Genomic DNA, 12,283 nt, shown 5'->3' on the forward strand with positions numbered 1-12,283 from the left:
ATATTTAATAACCCCACAGTAACCATACACTAAAAATTTAAAGCAGCTCACCAGTGGACACATTTTTTGTCTCTTGAGCTGCCTGTACTTCAATATTCTTGCTTATGTCCACCTTCTCATTCGACATCTCTGTGTCCTTTGCAAGCCCTTCAACATTTTCCTTCTGAGGAGTTTCAGCAGGCAGCACAGGCACATCTGAAGCAGCTGTGGATGCTGGAGTAGTACATTTGGAGCCTGTCTGGCTGACATCAGAGAGCTCATCCTAAAATTGTACAGTTACCATTAAAAAATGAACACAAATTTAAGTGTTACTAGAAGAGTTGGGCATATAAACCAAAGAACAGAACCCAAAATTCCTGTATTTTACTGAAGGCTATGCAAATGCAAAGAAACAGGAACAGAAAGAATACTTTAAGACAGTACAGTCATCTTTAGACTACGGCTGTTTCACTTCTCTTAAGGCAGCTATAACTGCATAAAAAATGCCTTTATTTTTCATAGTAATGTTTGATCTCAGTTGATAATTATAGTCACAATCTCAGGGTGCTTTTAGTTAAGTCTTCCAGACAACAAGGAACATTCCCACATTAATAATCCTTCTACAGCTGCACAGTGAACTGCTGAATCTTCCCAAAGCCATCATAAAACTACTTGTTCAAAATGCACATGGTATCTTGAAACATCTTCTTAAAAAGCAGAGATCAAAGCATTGATGCAGAACATTGATTTAACTGATATAAAAGTAAAATATTTCACAGAATCATAATCACAGGGACCTTAAAGACCATCCAGTTCCAACCCCCTGCCATGGGCAGGGACACCTTCCACTAGACCAGGTTGGTCCAAGCCCTGCCCAACCTGGCCTGGAACACTTCCAGGGATATTTGCAAGCACTTCACTGACACTGTTTAATGTGCTTTCCAGTCTGAACTGCAATCCCTGAATGACACTGGGAATGAGACATGGAACTGCAGTGACTACCTGTCCAGTTCTATTTCAGATCCACTATGGAACACCAGTAAATAGCTCCTTCTTAGAAGCTGATTCCTGGCAACAATTTACTTTACAGTGACACTGTATCAAGGCCCCAAGTGTGGCATTAATTAAGGAATTAATCCAGCTGCTGGACTCCAGATTACTCAGAGCTACAACAGGCACTGGGTGGGAGGACAAGCTAGACCCTGTTTGACACAATAAGAGGCCACTACCTGAATATACCAACAGACCTTTTCTGGACCTTCTCTCATCTCCTTCATTCAAATTTGACCCCTCATTCATGGCTAGACCCACACCAGCATCCAGATGTCTTAAGGATGACTTAAACAGCACATGACAGTGAACAACAGCTCACTGCAGACAGGAAAACAAATTGGTCTGTTTAGGTCAATATTTTCTAGCACACAATGTTAGAGGAGTCTTGCTGGGGAAAATAAAGATGAAACCTGAGGCTGGAGTGTGCAAAATGAAGGCAGAATGGTAAGTTTTGATAAGAAGTTATTTTAGTGTTTTCCAAAATCAGGGGGAATCAGAGGTGAAAGCAAAGTCCTGGAAGTCTGTGACATTTAAAGAGAAAGTGTTATCACAGGATACCCAAACTTGTCAAGAATGAAGCAACTTCAGATTTTGTAAAGCACAAATCCACATACTGCTAGGATCCCTTTTTGAGAAGGAAGTGAAAATAAATTTTAAGGTTATTTAAAAAAAAACAACACAAAAGAGATCTGTATATAGACACACATTCCCTCATTTGCACTTAGCATAAGATTACTAAGAATTGTAACTTCTAAATGTTTACTTTTGGAACTTCCTCGAAAGAGAAGATTTTAATTTGGGAGGGTAGGGAGGAAAACACACATTTATGTACATGTAAAGCTTGTATCCTATAGCTACACTCCCACATGGAATTTACCAGCCCTAGAAACACAATTCAGCACTTTCAAGACCTGCCTATCAATTACTGACAGTTCTCATCCTTTGTTAGCAAATAGCAGGATAACCAACTATTAATATTTGATAATTCTGACAAAAGTATTCAGAAATACAATCAACTAACAGATGCCTCTAAAGGAATAAAAGAAAAGGGGAAAAAAAGCTACACAAGTTACCCAATTGCCTTTTGAATTGGTGAAGTTCAGCCACTGGGTAATGATTCATAGTTCAGTGAGCAGATACAGAAGGGAGGAAGTGGTGCCCCTTACCAAGGGGATCCACAGTTCACACGAACGAGGAATAAAACCTCAACAGAGCTGTTGGCTCTGTTCAAACATTTCTACATCTTTGTATTCCAAAAGCATCCACTGACTGATGCAGCACAGACTGATCACTGACATTCACACACAAAGCTCAAGAAAAACAGCTTGATAGCACAAGAAAAAAACAGTGAATAAAAACAATGCATGGAAGGGTCCTTTCCTTAAGGGCATTTCACATCATCTCATCTATTTTATATTTCTGACTTTATTTATCTAAAGTATTTTTTCCGATTACTCTTGGAAACTACACGGATTAAACTATCATGAATGTTTAATCTAGAACTAAAGAAAATGAAAAGCAATTCCATTAAGTGGCACTGAATTAATCAAACTATCTCAAAGCCTAAACATTTGAAAGTCAGTGCTGTGTTGACTTAGTAAATGTGACCTTTTTTGGTCATGTTTCTAAAAGACTTTTCCTTAAAAAAAAAAAAAGAAAAGAAAAAGAGCTTAAAAACTCAATAATTAAATCTGAAGGAGTAACTCGCCTGCAATGCTGTGCAGAAATGAGCAGAAGAAAATGAGTGGCACATAATTGTGTGTCATCTTACAATGATACCCAGCAATGTCACTACTGTGCAAGCTACAGAACGCTCAGGGTTTTTCTCCTGGGTTTCTCCCTGCCACCCATTCTTTGTGATATTTATACAGGAAACATTGACCATTAATGAAATGTTCATGCATGAAGGGAATAGGACAAATTCAAGACCCAAACTCATGGCTAGGACCATCGCTAAGTGTCAAATTTTTAGAATCAAACTCATGTTGTTACTTTGATATGTTTATAATTAACCATTATTTACACTTCCCACTATGTCCACATGACCTCTAGGGGGAAAAAAAATGGGTTCCTATTATTTCTGAATAGTTTTTTTAGTTCTTATCAGTTAAACATTCCCTTGCTAGGTAGTTATTAAGTTCACTTAGGAGGAAATTCCCCCCAGCTGTATGCCTTTCCAGAAATAACAGTACTCCCATAGTATTCCAAAAAAACTCATCAAGAAACACATAGGGAGGATTTACACATTCTGGAGTTCTTCACCCTGCAGATCCTCCTCCTGCTGTGCTGTGAGTGCAGCCGAGTCCTGACTGCCAGACTCATCACACTCCAACACCACTCCCCCATTTCTCCATTCCTGCAGCTTGTTCTGTGCCACCCTCTCACTGTTGGAACACAGAACAATCGCAGGAATTCTACTCAGGCTACACGTAAGGGAATTCATAATAACAGGCTAATCTAGGAAAGTTAGGTCATTCTCAACTCTGTGGCCTACCTACACCATACACCTGGTAGTAGGCAGAGCAGAGCCCATGTAGTAACCAAAGCTTTCCTTCTAAAGCAGTATTAATCCTGTTTACACTACCTAGTTACATACCTAGTGCATAAAAACAAGTTGGAACCTTTGCAAAGGGTCCTCAGTCAGAAAGAAAAGACCCACTACTGAGAGTAAGATCTTAACTAACCTGTATTAACCACTCATTCAGAAAATGCAACCCAAATTCTGTTTATTCCAGTAAGAAAGCTCCCTCAAAGCTCATTCAAGTAAGCGACCATGGTTGGCTTGTACAAATATGATTTAAGGCTTCCCTCCTCCCTTTCAATCTGGTTTTTCTTCATCCTGCCAAGGATCTGTTGTGGGAGACAAGAAGGCAGCCAGGCTGTGCTCACCTTCAGGCTGGTGTGGGACCGTGGCTGGCTCAGCTCGTGGAATTTCCAGTGCTCCGATGCAGGTGTTTCTGCTGCTTCTCTCTGAGCCTCAGGCGTGAGAAGGGCATCTCCTGGAGGCAATGGGAAGATGCCCAGTGATATTGGACGCTCCTTCCTGTTGGAAAGGGAGACAGGTCTCATCAGCCATTTCACATGTCACACAATTCATCTTCCTCCGAAAAATCAGCAAAGAAGCGGTGAAATTATAGGTTCAAACATCCATACACTGTTTGAATAAATAAACACAGGAGCATACACAATTTCTCATTTCACATGATTGCAAACAGTCAATTTCATGGCTTTAAATAGAAGTTATTGATTTACACTGTGGCTTATCAATAGCAAACAAAAGTCTTATAGAGATTGAATACAAGCTAGAGTCCAAGACAAAAATTCTCCTTATTTCAGATTAAATTCGTTTTCAGCAGCCACTCTTAAAAACACAATTCTGCATGTTTTTCCCCAAATTACAGTACCATGTAACTTCTACAATGGTTAACAGCTAAATCATCAACTGAAGCATTTGTCAAAGCTGTAAATAATCAGCTTCAACTCCAACTCTTCTCAAAACACAGGGTATTTTACCTCTGCAGATCACAGAAATCACATGGATTTGTTTAAGTGAAAAGAACTGGGTCAAGGAATTACTGATGTTAAAACCAGCCCAGCCAAAAGCTGTGTAGTTTTACCCAAGATCAGTTCAACACTCTCACACCCTAAAGCTGCACAAAAGCTTGTTCCAGCAAGGCAAGTCACTTCATCCCAACTCTTTACTCTTTTCACTTCCCTATGGCAAACAACATTTGGAAATTCCAAAGGTTTGTATGTTGACCCTCAAAAAAAAAGTCCCCAGGTCAGTAGTGTGATCAGTGAACAAAAGGATTCATTCTTCCTGCCAGCAAGAGACAAAACCATTGTGTGCAGTGCCATTCATAGGATGCTACAGACAGCCCTAAAAAGGAAAAATATCAGCCAGGCCTGGAACTGAGATAAAGCAAAATGTTTGTTCAGGCAGAACAATGCAATGCAGAAAAAAAGAACCGTAATCAACTAGCACAGCTTTAAGTATACTAGAGGCAGAAGATAAAAGCGTCCACAAGAGATGGCAAAGTTCTTGCAATTTGGCATTATGAAAGGTCAAATCACAAGCACATGCACTTTCTTTTGCAAGGCTTTTCACAAATTAAACAAAACCCAGGCAGAATTCTGTGCAGAATTAGTATCTGTATATAAATTGTATGCAAAAATATGACAATGAGTGCTGAAAAGCAAACACTAAGCATTTTTGGGGTTTGTTTATTTTGAAGGAAAATTAGTCAAGAAGGGATTTTATTTAACAATTAATCAGTAAACTCCTTTTGGTAAATTTTTCATTGCCAAAAACACAACGTTCAAACAGCCAACAATTTTAACTGGCATGAACCTTTCTGGTACAGGTGCACAAAAGATGCTCCTTGTCACAAAAGTCTTTGCAACTAATTCTCAAATTGCAGTTGTCTTGGCCTTTTATAAATATTATTCCAAGTCAAGTTGTTAACTGGGAAGGAGTTGAGCAGAGCAAAGCAGGCAGCAAAGTGAGTAAAGCAAATTCAGTCACGGTTACAAAATTAAAACCATCAGATAATGTTCCAGCATCTGCAAACTTGACTGTGCCGAAAAGTCCTCCGGAGAAACCCCCCAGGGCTGAACGGAGCTGGATTCCAACATTCCCGCTATTGTAGCAGGTTCTGCTTTTCTTTAGATTTCCCACAGCTCCAATGCGTGTGGGGAACAAAAGACACACCACAGAGGCTGAGATTGTGTCAAAAGACGGGCTGAGACTGTTTCATTGGATAAGAAGTGCAGGAACAAAAAGGAGGAAGAAAAGCTGCCCTTCAGTGGGCAGATAAAGCTTGTGCTGTGAGGGGCTGGCCTTGGGCATCCCCTCCTGGGCTGTGGCTCCAGCACGTTTCCTTCCTTGCAGGACATGCCACAGATTTCACCTTCCTTCCAATCTTCAAAACTGAGAATATTAAATGGGTACCAAAAATATTCACACCTGGCATTTCTTTTTCTTTTTTTTTTTTTTTTTTACAGATTAGTTTTAAATAAATCTTATAATAAATGTATTTTTATGTGCTAAAACACAGTTCAGGTGCATTGCAAGGCTACACAGCAAATGGAGTTTGCAAAAGAGGCTGATTTTGGAAATGAAGGGGAGTGTCTGCATTAAAAGAAATTACCTGATTAGACCGAAGCAATTTCACTTTATTGCACTGATTGTTGACCAGAAAGCAAAGGACCTCCTCTGCTCCCCCAGTGCCCAAGAAACATCCAAAAATATCACAGTGAGCAGAATGGAAACAAGTATTTTAAAAGCTTAAACTAATATTCTGAAGTGATGTACTGAAGCATTCACAGGAACCTTTAGGATAAGCAACCAGATGCTCAGTTCTAAAATCCGACTAGTGTTAAAAAATAGAAACAATTCTTCTACAATTAGATTCCTTCAGCCCATATTTTTTTTTTTTTAATTAATAAAGACTAAGGAACTGAATTCTAATTCCTGTCATTCCTGAACCAAATTACTAGAGGCGGGAAAAAGCATTTCCCCAAGCCCCTCAAATTCATTAAACACTCTCCATGCAAAATGAGTAAAAGCACAAAAAAAATAAATCTGCTTCTTAAACCATCTGACTGCTCAAATCTAAAAAAATTTCATATAAGTTACTGAACACAGAATACTGAAGTTCAATATTCTGCTTTGTGGTTTTTGGTTTGTCTGGGGTTTTTTGTTTGTTTGCTTAGAGTGGGGGTCATTTGTTCTAGGTTTGGGTTTCCTCCCTCTTTTAAAACAAGCATAGCCTTACTAATAATATCAGTCTAAAAAAAGTTACATTTTAAATTTATTTTACTTCTTTGTATTTAGGTATTCATACAAGTTCATTATCAGCTATTGGCGTAAATTGGTATTTCTTTTATCTATTGACTGGCTTTAAACCTTTGGAACAATCCTTCTGTGCTCACAGACCCAAGTTAAAAGCATACTACCATACAAAGTATACGTGCAGTGTGTGTATTAGGGAGGAAAAGTCAGACAGCTGTTCCAGAGAACACTATTTTCCAGCATTTTTTCCTGTTTGAATTAAGTTTACTATTAAATTTACAACCACAGTCAAAGTATGTCAAGTTTTCAGGTCAGAAAGCTGCATTTCAAAACTTTTCCAGCTGTTTTCCATTCGGAATTATAGTACTAAAACACGTTGGGATTACTTTTGGTCACAATATTCTAATGCATCTCTGTCTGCTACTGCTCCAGGCAAGTAGGACAAACAGAACATAACTTGAGGGGGGGGACAGACAGCTGGCAACTTGCCATACAAGTACAGAAACAGAGGAGAGGATAACATTTGGCTGAACAATAGTGAATAGGCTTTAGGAGCTCTAATGCTCAAATAATGCAAGATTTTTTTTTTCTCATCAACCAATAATCAGATCTTTTTTAAATAATGTGATCAGCTAATTACTGTGGTTTTAGCATCAATTAACTGATCTTACGTAATTATTTTTGATTTCAAAAAGTGCAATTGAACAGTGCAAAGCCTCAGCCTGCATACATTTATGCTACACAGGATCAGCCAAGTGCCTGACAATACACTGAACGTGAGCTTTATCCGTGACATTAACATTGCAGCTTTTCTGCAGGTTACAACAAACCACCATAAGAGCTTTCTACAGAAAAGAAAGAGATACATGAACTGACCCTGTACTCGTTTAAAGGCAATGAATTTTGAGTGTATAAGAAACATATTGTCCATAAATACGTTTACGGCAAAAACTGATACTTATAGATAATTTACATCTCTAATTCATCCTCGCTCTTTCTGTTTGGAAGGAAAACAGAAAGAAGGGGAAGAGGAAGAACACGAAGCCAGGGTTCAGTAGGTCAGAGTACCTGAGTATCCTTGGTAGGTTCTGCGTCAGAGCTGGCACACCAGTAGAAATAGAAAAGTGCACGAGCAGCAGAACCGAGAGCGACACCAGGATCGCGGAATTAATGACCACCGCCCCGCCAACGAAGCCAAACACAAACAGCAGCATGCATCCAGGATTCATGGCGCTGCCCTGGCATGGTGGAACGCCGCGACCGGGAAGGCTACGGAGGGGCCGAGGGTGTATCTTTGTCGGCAAAGTCTGTCATTCAGCCGCTGCCACAAAAACAATGCCATCAGCCGCGGCGCTCCACTCTCTGCAGCAGCTCCGGAGCAATGACATCACCGCTCTCCTCCCCCTCGCCGGAGCATCTATGCAGCAACGCAGAGACACAGCCAGCCCTGGAGTGACTCTCCCTCCTTCCACGCAGAGTTCATAGGCTACAAAGCTCCCAAATCTGCATAATATATTCACATCGAGCCCTCAGGACGAGCGGGTACCACGCACGCACCTCCATCACCCCGCGCACAAAAGCCACGGCAGGATTCCGGCTGGGCCGGCACAGCTGCTGACATTTTCCCTGCCTACCCGAATGCAAACACTCAAAAAAAAAAAAGAGCTGAAATTGTTTTAGGCTAATTAATGTACAAAGTATATCTCCACGTTTAGCAGCACAGCAGCGAAAGCCTCTTTCCACTGATTTCTACGCTGTTCTCTTACCGCATTCCAATCATACAACAAATCTTCCCGATTCAGCCGAACCGTTGTTGTAGGATTAAAGAACAAAGTCTTGCAAACACAAATGAAAGGATTTTTTTTTTTTCTTTCCTTTCAGGGTGAGAGCGTAATAAATAGCTTACCTAATTCTACTGTGTGTTGTGGATTCTAGCTGATCACCCCCTGTTAGCTGATGAAGTTTGGTTCTTTCCAAGTGCTCCATATAATTGTGAATCATCTGTTCAAAAGGACAGAAACAGCAAGAAATATTTAATAACATTTACTACAACTGCACGATTCTTGACCAATACAATATATTCTCCCCCTGTAATGTTAAAAAGTAAAAGTATCTAGAAACATTAAAGAAATAAAGACAGAAGCAAAATTATACAGTGTGTAAAACCACAAACCAGAAGAGAAGTCCATAATAAACTAAAAAATTGGAGAACTTCCTTGTGCATTCATGCACAGGAAACATCCTAAGGGCACACAAAGTGCATGTGATATTTCAAACACGAGTTTTGAACAGAAGTACATGTTCAAATCCATTTTGGAGTCTAGGACCTTTATGGTCAGTAGATATTAACATTTATTATGTGACACATAATAGGCACTATGGCCTAATTGCAAAGTACTGTGAAGGTCAGACAATATGCACCTCAGATATTAAATAGACTGAATCCATGACCTAATAATCAGATTATTTCTGTAAGCAGAAATACGAAGTCATCGTCTCTTCTCCTTTTTCCTTCTAAAATCCAAAGAAATTTAAACTTTCTGTATTTTCTAGAAGTGAAGTTTGGGTTTAAATTATCTAGGCTGACATCTCATAAAAAGGACTGAGTGGCTGTGGATTTTAGCACTCAAGAAGAGCTCTGCTTGCTCTCTTTCTCACAGGAGACAGCCACAGGCCAACATGCTGAGTGCTGCAGTCATGACTTATTTAATGAACCCTGACTCCCATCAGCCAAAGGATGCTGCTCTCAGCACGTAACTGATCCAGGACATGCACAGGGAGAAGTAACAGATATCACTGCATCACTCCAAGAGGTTCATCTTGGACACACATCTCTCAAATTAAAACAGGGAAAGCCTGAGGAGAAGCCTACACGGCATTTGGTATTTTTAGCACTTCTGCACTCACATTCACAACTGAATAGGGCACTAGGAACAATAAAGAAAGAAAGAAGTCACAGGTGTACTGCAGAGGAATTCAATGTACTTTATTCCTGAGACATATTCAGGTCACATCTTAAAGGTTTCCTCTAGAAAAAAAATACCTATTCTTCAAAACTGTCATTTCTTCTGCTATTCTACCAAGGGTGTACACACACTTCAGAACAGTGATATTCACAGGCATTTGTACAACCAGTGTTACATAACCTTTTATTTTGGGGGCAGCTGCACACATTAGGACTGAACTCAGCAGGACCTGGAAACCTAAATGCACATGTGACTTTCAAGTGCGGGTTGATGTGCTCAAGTTTGACCTTCAGATGCCACCAAACTCAGTACCACCTTCTCCTCAAACAGTGCTTGCCAGCACTAGCTACATGTGAATATATATTCCTTAGTCTCATATTTTTCTGATCAAGTGAACTGGTTTAAGATATCCTGACTGATGGATATTCTATAAATCAGTAATTTAGGTTAAGTGGTGGTTACGTACAGATGCTGGTTCTCCCAGCATTCACCTGAACTAATAAATATAATTCAGACAACAAAAAACCCCAATCTTGCTATTTTTAGAGAAACATTATATAATATACTTGAACTGCTGTCAAAAGCTTACAACATTTATCCTCCAACAAAACGCAGCAGTTTCACTAGGCCATGGCATTTGTTTTCTGATTTTTAATGCTTGCTCACACACAGAGAGGCAAACAAAAGGACTGAAAGCTCCACCTTCGACTATCCACATTTATTGTTTTTTCCATTTCCATCAGGCAGCCAGAACTAGGTGTTCCAATTGTTCCTTTGCATAGTTTTGCATAAGTTTATTATAATGCAAATTAATTTAGAAATTCCAGTGGGGAAAAAAATCCCAACAGTGCATAACTTCAGAATGCACACTAGATACATTCTGTATCCTGTTCCTGCCTTCCCTCATTATGGGAGGGAGATATTGCTGAGCAGAAGCTGACCTCCCTGCAAACACTTCCATTTGCAGCACACCAATCAGTTTCTTGAAATAAAATTTTAAACAGAACAACTGTTGTGCTTTTTAGCCAGTGAAGGGGAGATGAGTAACTAGTACCTCTCCAAGGAAGTACTATTATATGGGGAAAAAAGAGTAGGGTCAGTAAAACCCACAAAACTTTCATGTTTTGCAAAGTACATGGTTTAACCTAGTTTTTCCCCTCCTCTCAGTCTGTTCTTTTGTTTACTGAAACATCTCATCACATTTATTACCCACGGACAGAGGCTGGAGGGCAGGTCAATTTAAAGGATTGTGCAGTTTAGCATTGTCCTGCAGCTGAAAATGATGCTGATGGTAAAATAAGCCAATCTGCAGGTCACATACTTCAGCACAAAGCACATAAGCTATAGGAACACAAAAATAAAATGAAAACCCAAATGTATGTGCAGGTGCAGGGCTGCATGGTAGTTTCTCCACAGATCCAGGCTAGATGTGCCTGTGCTGTCCAAAAGCAAACAAACAAAAAAAATCAGGACAACAGTGGGACCCCCATGTCATGTCCACTCTCTGCCTCCACCCAGGATCCCAAGGATAAAGGTTGACAACACTGGAATAGTGCCCACAAGGAGAAGAGCTCCTCCCCCTCCCTCCCTGCCCATGGGATGGGGGGCTGCACAGCTGGTGCTGTGGAGTCAAGAGACAGTGTGTGGATCCTCAACTTCCAGAAACAATTTAGTTTGAGGGCTGAAATAATAAATTAAATATTGCAGCTTCTTGGGAAGTAAGCTCACTGTAGCTGTTCATCTACAATAAAACTTTGAAGACTCACTCCAAAACCACTGGGGTTTGAACCAGACTAGAGCCAAAGATCTTTTCAACCCAAATGGCCCTCGAGTCTCAGCATATCCTTGAAGTGCCATATCCAAAAAGCCATGCAATGAATTAATGCACTAGAATTCTCAGTGCTCAAAACCTAAACAGAAGTTTTGCTGTTTTGAGATTACTCAGCTATCCAAAGAAAAGTTTTAATAATACCGACAACTTAAAAATAGACTTAAATGGATTTAATTGCTTTCCACTCAGCACAATCCTTACTGAAGTTGAGCTGAAGGACAGATGATAAATAAATGACCATGTCCATCCCCCCTACTCTTCAGTAAAAGCTACAGTCAATATTTAATCATCCATAACCTTGTACTACTGACAGCTCATCCTGCTGCCCATGAAGTCCACAAGTATCGTGAATACAGCCAGTTGTTCCAAGGAAGACACCACCAACACTGAACACTTCAGCATTGTAATTAAACACATTGCTCAATTACCATCAGCTGAGGGGATTAAAGATAAACTCAGAACTTGGAAGAATTAGAAGAATTACCCTAGTTAGTTAACAGCATTTCACAGTTCAGGGGTTAGTCATTTTAGGGCACATGTACAGACTCCAACAACCTTTGGAACACATTACAGTTGGAACATGAAATCCATTCCCTTCAAAAGCAAAGTCTTTCCACTTCAAGAAAATACTCAGATTGGTTTCCTCATATGGCACGTGAC

At 39.9% G+C, this 12,283-nt stretch overlaps 1 protein-coding gene across 8 annotated transcripts in view; it reads right to left on the reverse strand.

Annotated features, from left to right (window-relative positions):
* The window catches only part of SPAG9 (sperm associated antigen 9), a 58,811-nt gene that overhangs the window by 23,764 nt on the left and 22,764 nt on the right, over nucleotides 1-12,283 (reverse strand). For 4 of the 8 annotated variants that reach the window (XM_064675988.1, XM_064675991.1, XM_064675989.1 and 1 more), the window contains exons 4-6: nucleotides 8,733-8,827; nucleotides 3,922-4,075; nucleotides 52-262 (exon numbers count right to left, since the gene is read on the reverse strand). In XM_064675988.1, the coding sequence (XP_064532058.1) occupies nucleotides 52-262; nucleotides 3,922-4,075; nucleotides 8,733-8,827 (460 nt within the window). Of the gene's footprint in view, nucleotides 1-51; nucleotides 263-3,921; nucleotides 4,076-7,894; nucleotides 8,191-8,732; nucleotides 8,828-12,283 lie in introns of those variants that run through there. The other 4 variants (XM_064675995.1, XM_064675993.1, XM_064675994.1 and 1 more) reach the window with 1 other exon arrangement.

This window comes from Pseudopipra pipra, chromosome 19 (genome assembly GCF_036250125.1).
Source record: "Pseudopipra pipra isolate bDixPip1 chromosome 19, bDixPip1.hap1, whole genome shotgun sequence".
NCBI lineage: Eukaryota > Metazoa > Chordata > Aves > Passeriformes > Pipridae > Pseudopipra > Pseudopipra pipra.